The sequence below is a fragment of the Notolepis coatsorum genome (genome assembly GCF_963971535.1).
Source record: "Notolepis coatsorum genome assembly, chromosome: 1".
NCBI classification, from domain to species: Eukaryota; Metazoa; Chordata; class Actinopteri; order Aulopiformes; family Paralepididae; genus Notolepis; species Notolepis coatsorum.
Window position 1 is genome coordinate 155,245,346 of NC_140165.1, and position 17,359 is coordinate 155,262,704.

The 17,359-nt window shown below is 43.9% G+C and overlaps 1 protein-coding gene across 1 annotated transcript in view; it reads right to left on the bottom strand.

The window, feature by feature from the left end:
* Nucleotides 1-17,359, bottom strand: part of adgrd2 (adhesion G protein-coupled receptor D2) — a gene marked incomplete at both ends in the record, with an annotated part of 136,138 nt that overhangs the window by 3,640 nt on the left and 115,139 nt on the right. Inside the window, 9 exons of the mRNA XM_084308010.1 lie at nt 1,637-1,784; nt 2,440-2,493; nt 2,629-2,670; nt 3,897-4,017; nt 6,624-6,739; nt 7,007-7,140; nt 14,128-14,281; nt 16,381-16,483; nt 16,983-17,086. Of these exons, the coding sequence (XP_084164136.1) occupies nt 1,637-1,784; nt 2,440-2,493; nt 2,629-2,670; nt 3,897-4,017; nt 6,624-6,739; nt 7,007-7,140; nt 14,128-14,281; nt 16,381-16,483; nt 16,983-17,086 (976 nt within the window). The remainder of the gene's footprint in view (nt 1-1,636; nt 1,785-2,439; nt 2,494-2,628; nt 2,671-3,896; nt 4,018-6,623; nt 6,740-7,006; nt 7,141-14,127; nt 14,282-16,380; nt 16,484-16,982; nt 17,087-17,359) is intronic.

A 17,359-nucleotide genomic window follows, 5' to 3' on the forward strand; every position in this document is an offset into this window, starting at 1 on the left:
AGATGCAAGACTTCAACAACGTGAGCATGTCCAGAAAGACAATCGTCACATAAAGTTAGTGCTTTAGATTTGTACTCGTTTGCATGTGATGAGAGCACAGGTGCCACAGACACCGCACAGCTGTAAAAAAAAAATGTGCGGGGAGTTGACGATCATTTTTGCATTACGGAGGAGCTGCTTGATCTAGAGTCAAAGGGCACAACAACGGGTAAGGACATTTTTGAAGCTGTGTCAGATACAATTGACAAGATGGAACTTAAATGAGACAAGCTGTGTGGAGTTACAACGGATGGGGCTCCTATGACAGGCGAGCGCAAAGGAATGGCCTCCACTTGCACAATGTGGGGGCGTCATATCCGGTTACGTCTTTAGCCCCCTAGACTCACCCACATTATAGGTGAGTTAAAATATATTACACAGTATTCATGTGTTCAGAAATATATTCAGTCAATTAAAGCTGATAACATTTTCTAACAAACATTAGTTGATGTGTTAACAACCCCAATAACCTATTTGCATAACTGGCTTAAATATACCCATCCCAGGCTGGGTTTTTTCTTTAAGCATAATTATCAAGCATAATTTACCTACATTTGATTGATTTTGTTAACTTTAATAGTGGTCCAGCGTTTTGTATATTTTCTGTATGTGGCCCTCAGTGGAAAAAGGTTTGGACACCCCTGCTCTATCGCCAACTGACATATAACACAAAAGTAATTCTACCTATACCCAGTTCAAGGGGGCTTTTATATTTGCTGTTCTTGGCTGTTCTAAACAGAGGTGTCTGGTATAGGACATTCCTGAAGTGATGTGTTTTATCACTTTTATGTCACCAGCAGTTTGTTTCAAATTAATAGAAGACTAATTAACTCAGTAGTGCAAAACATGCAACAAGCAATGATCACTTCTCACCAATAGATGTCACCAAAATAAACACAAATGAGGATCTTGCGGATAATCACTTTAAAGGTGCTAAAGTGTGTGATTTTCTATCAGTGGGGGTGAGGACCATGTAGACTCAACCACATGCACACACATACACACAGGCACGCACGCACGCACGCAGGCACGCACGCACGCAGGCAGGCAGGCACGCAGGCAGGCACGCAGGCAGGCAGGCAGGCAGGCAGGCAGGCACGCAGGCAGGCACGCAGGCAGGCACGCAGGCAGGCAGGCAGGCAGGCAGGCAGGCACGCAGGCAGGCAGGCAGGCAGGCAGGCAGGCAGGCAGGCAGGCAGGCACGCAGGCAGGCAGGCAGGCAGGCAGGCAGGCAGGCAGGCAGGCAGGCAGGCAGGCAGGCAGGCAGGCAGGCAGGCAGGCAGGCAGGCAGGCAGGCACGCACGCACACACACACACTTAAGTTGGAATAAGCACAGCACTTAGTGGTTGAGTGTACAGTCCTCATTCAGGATCTTGTAGACTCAACCACTAAATTATGTGCTTATTTCAACTGAATTGCATGTGGTGGAGTCAGTACAGTCCTCCTTTAAAATGATTGAAAATCGTACATCTTTCCATTGTTAATCTGTCTCACTCCTTGCACAACACGTCACCCCGTCACTATCATCGTTATCATAATAAACCATAGCACCATCTATACTGTATATCTCAAAACTCCAGACCCATTCCCACCTACCGTTCTTGATGACCAGGGAGGTGGAGGTGGAGCTGGGGAGGCCAGAGGTCTCGCTGGTCTCAAGGCTGGAGGGAGTGGGCAGACTGTGGCCCCAGGACTTGGCAGGTGTCCTCTGGGATGGCAGGAAGCCGATTGGCTGGGAACAATTCTGGAATACACAATAGATTAAAAAAACAATAATAAAGAAAAATCGGTCCCTGGGAAGTTTGTATTTGTATTTATTGGTTTAAAATACAGAGACAGTGCATATTAAGGAACATTTACTGTAAATATGCCAGTTTAGCCAGGTTGGCAAATTTTCAACTGTAGTCTCTGGGGCAGGTGACATGAGCACTACAGTTCCAGTTCCAGATTGGTTCCTGGACTGGTCCTCTGCTAGTAGGCTGTGTTTAGTATAATAATTATTATAATAATAATTATTATGTATTTATTATTTGATTTGATTTGATTTAAAGACAAGTTGGTTCAGTCCATCACCATCTTAATAATGGGGACTATAACAAGACTAGCAACAAGACCTGACCTGTCATCGGTATCTAAGAATCTAGAATGGTTCATTTGGTTGAAAGAACAATTTGTAAAAAATGCCTTTTCTCCACTTAGACCAGCTTCTACGCATGAGTCATCCAGTGGCTTCTGCCACAGAGTCCTTAGTTGCCTTGGCAACCACTCACAGCATAATTTCAAACATCTTTAAAACTCACATTTCACCTCAAAATGCAGTAAATTATTATTTTACTCAAAACAATGAATTGGTTGTTATATTGCGTCCTGTGGTGAATGTGTGTGTTTTTCACTCTCACCGTGAAAGACAAGGCTTTCCTCTTCTCTCTGATCCTCTTTATGGCGTTCCTCACCTGAGAGACAGACAGTTTTTATACCCGGCCATGTGTCTGACTGCACCAAATGTCTGGTAAGCAGGCATACTGTACCATAAAGACACACATTCTGTGATAAAGACACTGAGGTTGATAGTTTAAATATACTCCTACCTCACTATTGTATACGGCATACACCAGAAATATATACAGGCCCTGTTGGGAGGAGAATATAAAAAAAAGGTTAGGTAACAACAAAAACACAGACGGCCATGCAACTTATATCAACTAGAAATGTGCTCTCTCTCACTCTCTCTCTCTCTCTCTCTCTCTCTCTCTCTCTCTCTCTCTCTCTCTCTCTCTCTCTCTCTCTCTCTCTCTCTCTCTCTCTCTCAAATGCAGAGACCACTATTACACTATTACCCTATTACACAAGTATACACTATTAGTAAACACTATCACACTATACCCAGAGGAAACCCACGCAAACACTAGGAGAACAACTGGAAAGGCCTCCCACCAGAGTTCGAACCGAGGACCTTCTTGCTGTGAGGCAGCAGTGCTAACCACTGTGCCACCAGAGAGTAAGGGAGAGATACTAATTTCTGTTAAAAACACATCTATTTAATTAGAAATCATGTTTTATACAGCAACCAGTGATGCACTTCTGTCCTATATATATTCTTTTTTTTCTTCCTTTTTTTCTTTTTTTGCGGAAGTAGCCCAGCAACAGAGAGCAGTTTCTTGAGAACACAGGCTGGTCTGTGGCTGAGTCTGGTCTGAGGAGCCTCCTACCCACCAGGAAGACTCCTACTGTAGCTTATCTTACCTCAGCTGGACACTCACAACAGTAAATCTAAATTAACTAGCATCTCTCTGGGGGTCACCCAGGGGCTAGCTCATTCTGATTAATTAAAGACCCAAGAAGGGCAGGGGGCGAGAGGGGAGGGAGAGAGAGACAGAGAGAGACAGAGAGAGAGAGAGAGAGAGAGAGAGAGAGAGAGAGAGAGAGAGAGAGAGAGAGAGAGAGAGAGAGAGAGGCATGCATACAGAGAAACAGAGAGAGGGGTGCAGATGGATTCAAGACAAAAAAAGAAAGAAAGCAGGAAGGGAAAAGAAGGAGAGAGAAGAGAGAGACGGGCGGAGATGAGGAAGTGTCTGATTTAGCCTAACTGTGTTATCAGGCTGTGGATGGGAGGGGAGGTGGAGGTAAATATATATATATATGTCTATGGAGCCCTGGAACACTGCCATGACCTGTCCCTCTAAGACCCAGCTCACGCCTCTCACCCCTGCATTCACGCACACACACACACACACACACACACACACACACACACACACACGCACGCACGCACGCACGCACGCACGCACGCACGCACGCACACACACACACACGCACACATACATAGTACATACACTTACTGGATGTATGTGTTTACCTGGAAAGCGTTGAGGCCGATGAAGACATAGGCCACTACCATGGACAGGTGCACCAGTACTCCACACAGCCAGGTCAGACCCAGCACTGGCAGCAGAATGAGCACGGGCCGGGTCACAGCCCTAAATATAGAGTCACATCGGTAGAAATCAGTAAACACACACACACACACACACACACACACACACACACACACACACACACACACACACACACACACACACACACACACACACACACACACACACACACACACACACACACACACACACACACACACACACACACACACACACACACACACACACACACACACACACACACACACATGTCATCCTAGTACAGTAGCAAGCTGACGCAACACCTTCTCCCACAGTGCGCTCTTTCATTTCTGAATGATGGGCGTCTTTCTCATTTCAAAGTTTTCAGAAAAACTTCAATGCGAGAAGAACATGAAAGAATAGCGGCCAAATGTAAGAGGTTTTAAAGGAATGTTGATGAGATTTTGTAGGAGTTTTTTTTTCCCCCTTTGAATTCTCATCACACTCTATCTCCATCTCCATGGGTTTGTACCCAACCACCTCAGCCACGCTCCCCTCCTTCCGCAACAGTCCTTTCAGTGGTCTTGGTGCATATCTTTACGACCAATGGTGTTTTCTTGGGGCAACTCAAGGCAAAAAAGGTTGCCTTTGTTCAAACCACCATTGTTGTCATTTTGCTGCACCTGAAAAATGTAGTTATTCAGTCTGCACTATGTCTACAAGGACAAAGCATGCAGTGCCTTCTTTCTTTTTCTTCCTTTTCTTTCTTTTATCTTCTAAAATCACAGAACACTCGGAACAGAGTCTGTCTAGGGCAGGCGGATGTTTACTACTCTTTTAATCTGTTGTAGCTACTGTATATACAGGGCAATGAAGAGATACAGGAGGAAAGGACATCGTTACCTCTAGTAATGTAAAACCACTTGTCTCAGAGGATGGAAGTCTGTCTATTAAATGATCACTTGATGTTGTTTGTGGAGCTGAGGGGGGGGGGGGGGGGGGGGGGGGGGCATAATGGCTCAGGAGTGGTCGTCGGAAGGTAATCGGAAGGTTCCAGGTTTAATTCCAGATCTTCCTGGCAGTGTGTCAAAGTGTCCTTGAGCAAGACACTTATGCTGACATTTTGTCCAGGTCGAAAAAGAGATCATTGATCTCAAGAACTACCTGGTAAAATAAAGGTATAATAAGGCACCTTGCCTCTGCTGTCTGTATGTGTGAATGTGTGAGTGAATGGGTGAATGTGAGGCATAAGTAGAAAAGCGCTATATAAATGCAGTCCATTTACTATTTATAGAGAATTTTTTTTAAATTTAAATGTTACCTTTATTTAACCAGGCAAATCAATTAAGAAGAAATTCTTATTGACAATGATGGCCTGGCAAGAGACAACGCCTCTTGAAGGGAGGGGGGGGGACATTCAGCGAGAATGTTCATCAGAGAGGTGACCAGTTTGAGAGATTTCTGTAGGATGTTCCAGTCACTGGCAGCAGCAGCCCTGAATGACGTTTGACCAAGTGCAGTGTATGTTTTCGGAATCTTTAGGAGAATGTGTTAAGCAGAACGAGTGTTGTACGTAAGTGGCAGATGTAATTTGCAACAGGTGACATAGGTAAGGGGGGGACAACCCAAGGAGGGTTTTGTAAATGAGCATGAACCAGTGCATATTGCGACGGGTGTGCAGGGATGGCCAGTTGACGGAGGAGTAAAGGGTGCAGTGGTGAGTGTTGAAAGGGGCACTGGTGTACCGTCATGAGTCAATGCGAAGGTATGAAATATCATTGTCAACAATACAGGCTACATATATACTTAAATTGGAGGAGAAAAAATAATTTTGAGTAAGGTGAAAACTGTATTACAATAAAAAAATATGTCATATCACATTGTAATTTGTACTGGAAAACAAATCACCACCAAATACCGTTATGCTGTCAAAATTAAGATAAATATTGTTCTTTGATATTTTGGCCATATGGCCCTCAGCTGAACTATGCCGGATGTGAGCTATAGCCTAATGTTACTTTCTGTTATACAGGAATTTATAGAACAATTATAAGGATTTATAGAACAATTAAGCTCAAAAGTATGAAAAATTAGATCTACATTTCACTCCCATACCACATGAAAACAAGTACTCACAGACAAGAATGCACACATGCACACCAACATGCATGCAAACACACACTTGCACAAACGTACGCACACACGCACGCACGCACGCTCGCACGCACACACGCACACACGCACACACACACACACACACACACACACACACACACACACACACACACACACACACACACACACACACACACACACACACACACACACACACACACACACACACACACACACACACACACACACACACACACACACACACACACACACACACACACACACACACACACACACACACACACACACACACACACACACACACACACACACACACACACACACACACACACACACACACACACACACACACACACACACACACACACACACACACACACACACACACACACACACACACACACACAGTCTATCACACTGGGACCAGGTGTTAAACCGATAAGCCCCATACAACTCCCACACCAGATTCTTCTCACATACTGTCTGTGTTGACTAACCAAATCAAGCTCAGCAGAGAGAGTGAGGGAGGGGGGGCTCTCATTATGACTCACCAGGTCAGATCAAAGGTGTGCATTTTGGATGCTGAGCTTGGAGTGAGCATCTTAGCACGGCGACGAGCGCTGGAAACAGTCACCATGACAACCCGGCACAGCACCACCGCATTGACCTATAGGAAGATAACAACATGTCAACAAGCAACAAACATTACAGCACAGGTATGTTACCAAAGTCATCTTCATGAACTCAAAGTAAAATCAAATCAAATGAAAGTGTAAAATAAACATTTGTCATGGTTAACGCTCACCAATAGATATGAGTAGCCTGCAATGCTAGCCGGAAATACTATTATAAGTCATGGCCAAACTTAGTGTAAGCAGGCTGAAATGAAGATGCATACAAGCAGGCATGGACATTGTGTAATTACAATACATACCGCCAAGATGAAGATAACAGGCCCCACAAATGCCCAAATCATATCTGTCTCCACATTGAGCCAGCAGTGATTGTCTGCCTTGTACTTGTCCAGGGATACAGTCAAAGTTACACCAACAATAAGAACTGGGAGTCCTAAAAAGAAAAAAAAGAAAATTCAACATCTTCCTATTTCTCCACGTCAGCCCTGTTTTTAATAGTCCATGGGTAGTCGTGATATAATAAACAAGAGAATTTGTATTCTCAAATAATTATAATTTATAGTTTATATCACTGTGGAACACGCGCTGCTGTACCATCCATTCGCCAGACAATCTATTTAGTCTGAGGCAGCTGAATGTTTAGGACTTCTGCCTCCTACCCTCGCATGACCACCTGAACACCAAGCGCTTGTGTAGGTATGTGGATGAACACACACTGTTCTCAGATTGTTTGACTTTGAGGACATAACATAAAACATGACACTTGACACACATAGATTCTGGGACAAGACCAGCAGCTGTGGCAGGATTCTTAAGCAATAACTTAACGAGAGTTGCTATATTGTGGTTTTAGGCACAAGGCCGCATATGCCGTTTGAGTTCTGTAGATCAGTGCATCTGGTGCCCATTCAGAAGTTTCTTACTAAACGATGAAATGATAAAGCTCAATTGGTTAGTGAATGTCATATATTCAATACAGTTACTATGCACTATTGCATCATATTGTAAGACATTACAGGCCTGTTGATATTTCTTAGGAGGATCTGATAACACTGCCTACCTATTTCCCTCCATTATAGAAATCTGTAGAATTCTGTTTGTGACAGGTTCAGTTTCAGGGCTTGGGGCACTTTACACTTCAAAATCCAAAACCATGCTCTAAATTGTCATTCAAAAGATTTGCCTACGATGTTCCAGTTCTATTGCTGCTGCACACGCTGCCTCCTCCAGTTCTATTGCTGCTGCACACGCTGCCTCCTCCAGTTCTATTGCTGCTGCACACGCTGCCTCCTCCAGTTCTATTGCTGCTGCACACGCTGCCTCTCCTCCAGTTCTATTGCTGCTGCACACGCTGCCTCCTCCAGTTCTATTGCTCCTGCACACGCTGCCTCCTCCAGTTCTATTGCTGCTGCACACGCTGCCTCCTCCAGTTTTATTGCTCCTGCACACGCTGCCTCCTCCAGTTCTATTGCTGCTGCACACGCTGCCTCCTCCAGTTCTATTGCTCCTGCACACGCTGCCTCCTCCAGTTCTATTGCTGCTGCACACGCTGCCTCCTCCAGTTCTATTGCTGCTGCACACGCTGCCTCCTCCAGTTCTATTGCTCCTGCACACGCTGCCTCCTCCAGTTCTATTGCTGCTGCACACGCTGCCTCCTCCAGTTTTATTGCTGCTGCACACGCTGCCTCCTCCAGTTCTATTGCTGCTGCACACGCTGCCTCCTCCAGTTCTATTGCTGCTGCACACGCTGCCTCCTCCAGTTCTATTGCTGCTGCACACGCTGCCTCCTCCAGTTCTATTGCTGCTACACACGCTGCCTCCTCCAGTTCTATTGCTGCTGCACACGCTGCCTCCTCCAGTTCTATTGCTGCTGCACACGCTGCCTCCTCCAGTTCTATTGCTCCTGCACACGCTGCCTCCTCCAGTTCTATTGCTGCTGCACACGCTGCCTCCTCCAGTTCTATTGCTGCTACACACGCTGCCTCTCCTCCAGTTCCAACCTTGTCACTATCCCATGTGTATCTGCTCCCCCTCAAAAGGAGTCTACCCCATTGTGCCTTCATAATCCACATTATAATAATAATGATTCATTTTATTTATATAGCGCTTTTCAAGAACCCAAAGACAGCTCATGTTACTCCATTGCATAAAGGGGGACAGAACTCATAAGTGGTCATTCATGATATCATTTTCTCTTTCCTGCTAATAAAGCAGAGACCAATGGTCATGGCTGGATTATGCCACTAGGGGACCCTGGGGCAACCGCTCTGGAATATAAATTTCACTTGTCGTGCCACTCAGGGTGAATAAACGTACATATAATTTTTTCAAAGATCTATGTCTGTAGATGATATTTTGGTATGATAGCCGTTCCAGAGTGGTAGCTTTATCATAATTATCAAGTCATGAAGTATACCCACCCCCTCAGGAAATTATCTGAGGGGGTCTAAACATATCCTGTTTAGACTCACGTAGAGGACATCTGTCAATGTTTCACAATATTGTGTTTGGTATAATTCTGAAGGGGACTATGTCATCTTTCATTCAAGCTAAGATGTGAATCTTTCTGACCAATATAGAGGTCACTGGACCTCTTTGAACAGTCAACAACACACATTTTACACGATTTTCGCCTAAATGATATACTATCTTTTAGCATTGTGTCATCTAGGAGCAACAGAGACACAAAATACAATATCTACAACACTCTCAGGACCATAAGGATTCAGGAAATGTATAATATGCCTATACTATTTCATTATTACAGGTCATTGTGGGTCTTAAATTAGAAGAGCAGTATTATCCTAGTATTATACAGAACAGTCCACCTGCATAGGGTGGATTTTTTTTCACCACCTATTTTTTATTAATCCTTGAAGTGTCTATTTTAAGATTCTGACAGGTAACAGGTTGGAATAATGTCCCATGGGGTTTATTTATATAACCTTTTATTACACCTATCCTGAACCAAAACCTGAAAAATAAGAAAAAGAAAACAGCATAACTTTTGAAGTTGACAACATATGGAGACAAATTAAAACATTTTCCCAAACAAGTTTGACCCAAGGAATTCAGTACAATTGTTATTTTTAAGATTCAAACACATCTTGATTAAATTTCAGGACAGAAAAAGCAAAAAACGCTGAAAAAAACGTATATCACATCTCTATTTTTTCCCTTTTTACTGAAATGTAGTGCATTGGACGAGATCGATTTAGGTTAATATTGGAAATAATATTGTAATATAGATAGTCTCCATGCTGTTATGCCCTAAATATTATAGTTTTGCATAAACAATTATATAGAGACAAATTAACACATTTTCCCATGCGATTTTGATCAGTGATTTATTTATTGTTAAGGTTCAAACTATATGTTTTCATATGCACTGGATATCATGGACTGGATATCTTCTTTGTTGACACAACATTCAAGTATTTTTTTCTATTTGTATTTTGTACCCTAAACTACTAATCATCATCATCACTAAAACTATTGTCAAAGTCGATCTCTTCGATCTCCATCTCTTCCTCCGCCTCATCACACTCGTACTCTCCATCCTCCTCATCCATGTTATTTTTTGCGTAATCTGCCTCCTTATCAAGAGCTTCTTGCTCTTCTGACTCCACTTTCTGGGCCAGTACCTGAACAAGAGAAGGACAGAGGATGGGTCCAACCGTCCAGACAGGTTCTAACACCTCCTCATCCATTGTTTTTCCCAGTCCATACTTTGTTCATAGGCTTTGGGCCTCTTGAATATTGGCTGTTTTTGATGAAGTTGGCTCGCTGTACATGTGGGATGAGACAGACCTTGGGGGGAGGCAGGCGTTCAATGTCTACTTTGGAGTTTGCATCCAAGACTTTATCAGCACCCATCATTTTCTGCAGCATCTTGGCTCACACAGCATCAACTTACTTCATCCAACCATGGCCATCCATAATGCATGTGAAGGACTCCATCTCCTGTTGGAGCTCATCTGTTACCAGCAACAATGCGCCAAGCTGACTAAAAGCCTTCTGGAATCAGATTATTCAACAGATTCACCCGTCTCTTTCCTTTGAAAGCGCTGGCACAGTCATCCCCAGAGAAGTCATAGTATCCCAGCAGAGTGCTGCAGTACTCTGAGTCCAGAGACTCAGCCAGTTCGGACACATGTATTAGCTTGCAGTGCCAAGGTGCCAGTGCCGTGGTCCAGGTATCTGGAGAGGTTGGTCATGCTGACATGGTAGATGAGGATCATCAGTATATAGAGGTTGGTCATGCTGACATGGTAGAGGAGGATCATCGGTATATAGAGGTTGGTCATGCTGACATGGTAGAGGAGGATCATCAGTATATAGAGGTTGGTCATGTTGACATGGTAGAGGAGGATCATCAGTATATAGAGGTTGGTCATGCTGACATGGTAGAGGAGGATCATCAGTATAGAGGTTGGCCATGCTGACATGGTAGAGGAGGATCATCAGTATATAGAGAGGTTGGTCATGCTGGTAGAGGAGGATCATCATTGTTTGTCTTGGCAAAAAGCCAAGACCTTGAACACCTGCCTCCTCCCAAGGTCTGTCTCATGCCACATGTACAGCGAGTCAACTACCATGTCAGCATGACCAACCTCTCTACTATATACTGATGATCCTCCTCTACCAGCATGACCAACCTCTCTATATACTGATGATCCTCCTCTACCATGTCAGCATGACCAACCTCTCCATACACTGATGATCCTCCTCTACCATGTCAGCATGACCAACCTCTATATACTGATGATCCTCCTCTACCAGCATGACCAACCTCTATATATACTGCTGATCCTCCTCTACCATGCCAGTATGACCAACCTCTATATACTGATGATCCTCATCTACCATGTCAGCATGACCAACCTCTCCATACACTGATGATCCTCCTCTACCATGTCAGCATGACCAACCTCTATATATACTGCTGATCCTCCTCTACCATGTCAGCATGACCAACCTCTCCATATACTGATGATCCTCATCTACCATGCCAGTATGACCAACCTCTATATACTGATGATCCTCATCTACCATGTCAGCATGACCAACCTCTCCAGATACCTGGACCACGGCACTGGCACCTTGGCACTGCAAGCTAATACATGTGTCCGAACTGGCTGAGTCTCTGGAGTACTGCAGCACTCTGCTGGGATACTATGACTTTTCTGGGGATGAGGAAAGAGACAGGTGAATCCGTTGAATAATCTGCAGAAGAACCCTGTGCAAACTCCAAAGTAAACATTGAACGCCTGCCTCCCCCCAAGGTCTGTCTCATCCCACATGTACAGCGAGCCAACTTCATAGTCGCCTGCTACAAAAGAGCAGAACAGCCAATATTCAAGAGGCCCAAAGCCTATGATCAAAGTATGGACTGGGAAAAACAATGGATGAAGAGGTGTTGGACCCATCCTCTGTCCTTCTCTTGTTGAGGTACTGGCCCAGAAAGTGGAGTCAGAAGAGCAAGAAGCTCTTGATAAGGAGGCAGATTACGCAAAATATAACATGGATGAGGAGGATGGAGAGTACGAGTGTGATGAGGAGGAGGAAGAGATGGAGATCGAAGAGATAGACTTTGACAATAGTTTTAGTGATGAGGATTAGTAGTTTAGGGTACAAAATACAAATAGAAAAAAAGACTTGAATGTTGTGTCAACAAAGAAGATATCCAGTCCATGATATCCAGTGCATATGAAAACATATAGTTTGAATCTTAACAATAAATAAATTACTGATCAAAATCGCATGGAAAAATGTGTTAATTTGTCTCTATATAATTGTTTATGCAAAACTATAATATTTAGGGCATAACAGCATGGAGACAATCTTTATTACAATATTATTTCCAATATTAACCTAAATCGATCTCGACAATGCACTACATTTCAGTAAAAGGGGAAAATAGAGATGTGATATATGTTTTTTTCAGCGTTTTTTTGCTTTTTCTGTCCTGAAATTTAATCAAGATGTGTTTGAATCTTAAAAATAACAATTGTACTGAATTCCTTGGGTCAAACTTGTTTTGGAAAATGTTTTAATTTGTCTCTATAGGCTATGTTGTTAACTTCAAAAGTTATGCTGTTTTCTTTTTCTTATTTTTCAGGTTTTGGTTCAGGATAGGTGTAATAAAGGGTTAAAAATAAACCCCATGGGACATTATTCCAACCTGTTACCTGTCAGAATCTTAAAATAGACACTTCAAGGATTAATAAAAAACAGGTGGTGAAAAAAAATCCACCCTATGCAGGTGGACCTATGTTTCCAGCTAGACTATAGTGGCTGTTCTGTATAGTTTAATAGGAGCCTAATACTGCTTTTCTAATTTAAGGCTCACAATGACCTGTAACAATGAAATAGTATAGGCATATTATACATTTCCTGAATCCTTATGGTCCTGAGAGTGTTGTAGATATTGTATTCTGTGTCTCTGTTGCTCCTAGATGACTAAGGCTAAAAGATAGTATATAATTTAGGCGAAAATCGTGTAGAAATGTGTGTTGTTGACTGTTCAAAGAGCTCCAGTGACCTCTATATTGGTCAGAAAGATTCACATCTTAGCTTGAATGAAAGATGACATAGTCCCCGACCCCTTTGAAATGATACCAAACACAATATTGTGAAACATTGACAGATGTCCTCTACGTGAGTCTAAACAGGATATGCGCCAGCATCTGAAATGCAATTTCCTGAGGTGGTGGGTATACTTCATGACTTGATAATTATGATAAATCTATCACTCTGGAAGGGCTATCATACCAAAATATCATCTACAGACATAGATCTTTGAAAAAAATGATATGTAAGTTTATTCACCCTGAGTGGCACCGATATCTGGTCTGGCCCATGGACTAATACACTCAAGGGCCTTTTGATGAAATTGGTACCACTGTACTTGAAACAGCATACTGGGGTCCCTTTCAAATAAAACCATGCTTGCATGGGCACATATTCCAAGTGAATTTAGTGAGATGATGCAATTAATCTTGGGGCTCTGATGGTCTGAGACCCCGGGGCACTTGCCCAGTATGCCCATTGCCCGGTTAGTAATCCAGACATGCCAATGGACTGTCCTCAAACACAGTATGGGGTATGTAGTTTACTTCTTATTTTATTTTGTCCTGTTCCTGATGGTTCAAAGAAGAACTGTTTAATACAGGTATGGTCACAGATCAATAATAATGTATCACTAATAGTCATTTATTGAGTACAATGTTTGGTCATGCGACCTTCATCAGGTATCTGATAAGCCTAGTTAGATGACCGAAGTGTAGTACTACTCAATAAAGCTACATCTACTGTATGTGAACACAGTGTATGGGACTGTCTGGTGATGAAATATAAAAAGTAACTTGTTTCCATCTACTATGGCCTGTGGAGTCTTGCCCTGGTGTTAGTTACCCACCCCAGCCGATGATGTAGTAGAGCTTCATCCTGCGGTCCTCACTGATGTTGACAGAGACCACTTTGCTCCAGAGCAAAAGACCCTCCACCAGCATCCAGGAGAAAGAGGCCATGAAGAAGAGGTGCAGCAGAGCTGTCACCGCTAAGCACGCCCCCTAGTGGGAAAGATAGGGGAGGGCAGAGTTTTAAGGACCCAAATACAAGCGGAAACTATGTAATCCATCCTGATCTAATGGGTTCACACTTTGATGTTATCTCAAATGTAGTTTGAGAGTCACTTCTCTGATTCTCAAACGACATAGTGCACCTTTAAGTGTAGGGTTAAAACATAGACCAATGGGGGCGGTCAGGTGGCGTAGCGGAGATTGTGCTCGTCACCAATGCAGGAGATGCTGGGTTCGAGCCCAGCTCTCGGCGTTGCTACCAGCTTGGCTGGTCGTTCATACAAATACAATTGGCAGTATTAGGGGGTGGGAAGCTGGTGGGTGGGAATCTGGCGTTGTGGACAGCGACGCCTACAGGTCAGGTCTCGGCACTTGCTCAGCGGGGGCAGGACTTGGTAGAGATAGCGTGCCCTCCCACGCGTTACACTTCACCAATGAGAGTCCTCGCTGCCAAGTGAAAAGACGTCACTGGCAGTTGCTGCACGTATCGGAGGAAGCGTGCGGTCGGCTTCGGGACGCCCTTGTACCGACTCGTAGGAGAACATGCATACAACGACCAGGTAGGGGAGGGGGGGGGGAATTGGCACAACGACTAAATTGGGATGGGGAAAAACAGAGAAAAATTGGAGAAAGAGAAAAAAAAAAGAAAAAAAACATAGACCAATGAAATTTTACTACAACTATGTACTATACACACAGAGTACTACTATGTACTATACACACTGAGTACTACTATGTTCTATACACACTGAGTACTACTATGTACTATACATACAGAGTACTACTATGTACTATACACACTGAGTACTACTATGTACTATACACACAGAGTACTAGTAGTATGTATGTCATCAATCAATCAATCTAGGTCGTCCTCGTATGTACATATAGTATATAGTACATAGTATATATACTATATACTAGGGGTGTGCAGAGATGTCATTATGTGTATCGTTCCATTCACATGCAATGTTTACCACTCGCAAGATGAAGAGGAGGGTAGTGTCTATCTTCATGTGTCTTCAAAGCAACAATGAACATTATTCCCATCTATCATATTTGTTCAAAAACATGTCTGTTGGACACAATGACCTGCATACATGGGCATGCTTTGCCTTCCATAAACAGATGCCTGATGTAGATCAATCATACAAGTACTGGAATGATCACTGTAATATTTTGTTATAATATGCAGCATAGACTAATAGCTTCACAGTTAGGCTATGAGGTTTTGAAATCGATAGAGGGGTATGTCTCAAAACGATAGAGGGGAGAAATGGGAGTGAATACTATTTTTGACGTAGATAGGATCGTTTTCTTGGTCTTATGCAAATTGAAAATTACACAATTGACATGACAGGGAATATGCTCATAATATTCCTAGATATTAAATGATTTTTTTCTGAAAGCATTCACTGCCCTTCTTGGCATGTCAGCTCTGCAGAATCAGAGAATGTCATTTTCAGGAGGAGACAAACATGTATCCGTCTAAGGACATGTGTTTTTGTTCTTTTCTTTGCATCTAGAACAGGAGAGTGTGTGACTTCCTTTCGTTCCTTGACAAAAAAAAACTCCTCCAGACAGACAGCACCATACCAACCATTTTGAATGTCTCCTGTGTGCATTTCCCTTTTTTTTAACTTCTTTTTTTTTTTACTTTTTCTCCTTATCTTTCTATTTTTCTCCCATCCCAATTTCACCTCGCCAATTCTCCCATCAATTCTCCCCTCCCCTGTCTCGAACGTTGCTAGACCATGCCTCCCACTGGTCGGCTGCAGTGAGGACGAAGCCTTGCATCACGTGTCCCCTCCGGTACACGAGGAGGCAGCCGTCGCATCTTTTCACCTGCACAGCGCGATCTCTCAGTGGCGAAGAGTAACGCGTGGGAGGCTCACGCTGCCCGCGTTACTTCCTGATTCTGAACACTGCCAATTGTGTTAGTATGAACGACCAGCCAAGCTGGTAGCAACGCAGAGAGCTGGCCTCGCACCCAGCATCTCCTGCGTTAGTGGCGAGCGCCTTGCCCACTGTGCCACTTAGCCGCCCCCTGTGTGCATTTCCTAACGCTGTTGTTGTGTGTGGAGTCTCACCTCATCGGCAGATGCCCAGTCACTGCACATCAACAGTATCTCAGCGATCCCCAGAGCCACGATCAAGTTCTTATGGACTGTGGTGCGGTCTGATTTAGGGACCCTGCTCACGCACGCACACACACACACACACACACACACACACACACACACACACACACACACACACACACACACACACACACACACACACACACACACACACACACACACACACACACACACACACACACACACACACACACACACACACACACACACACACACACACACACACACACACACACACACACACACATACAGTGCACATGCACGCACACACACACACATATACAGTGCACATGCACACACACACCCACACATGCACGTGCGTTAGATAAGAGAAGGACACAAAGAATGGACTATGTTGAGGTGCCGATCGTTTAGTAAATGTTTCTCATTGCGCAAATACTTCACTATGGGGCTATTCACATATCTGTCCCACACAGTCTAATGCACTATTTCCCGCTCCACCTTTTATAGTGAGTGTCGAGTTCATCAATCAGGGTTTTTATGAAAGGCTTTTATGAAACCTGAACGTCTTATAGATTGTACTGACTCACCCCACAGCGATGAAAAGGATGAAGGTGAAGAGGAGGCCGCACAGAGACACTCCACAGCCAATGAATGTCAGCACCTCCAGAGCTTGCTCGTTCTCTGGGCTCCTCTGGTACACATACACGCCATACGGTCAGGAAGGAAACACACAGGCAGTTAGGCATGTATGCAGGCATTCACGTGCATACACACACACACACACACACACACACACACACACACACACACACACACACACACACACACACACACACACACGCGCGCGCGCGCACACACACACACACGCACGCACGCACGCACGCACACACACACACACACACACACACACACACACACACGCACACACATCACTGTAATTAGCAGAACACACTATGTGAAAGCT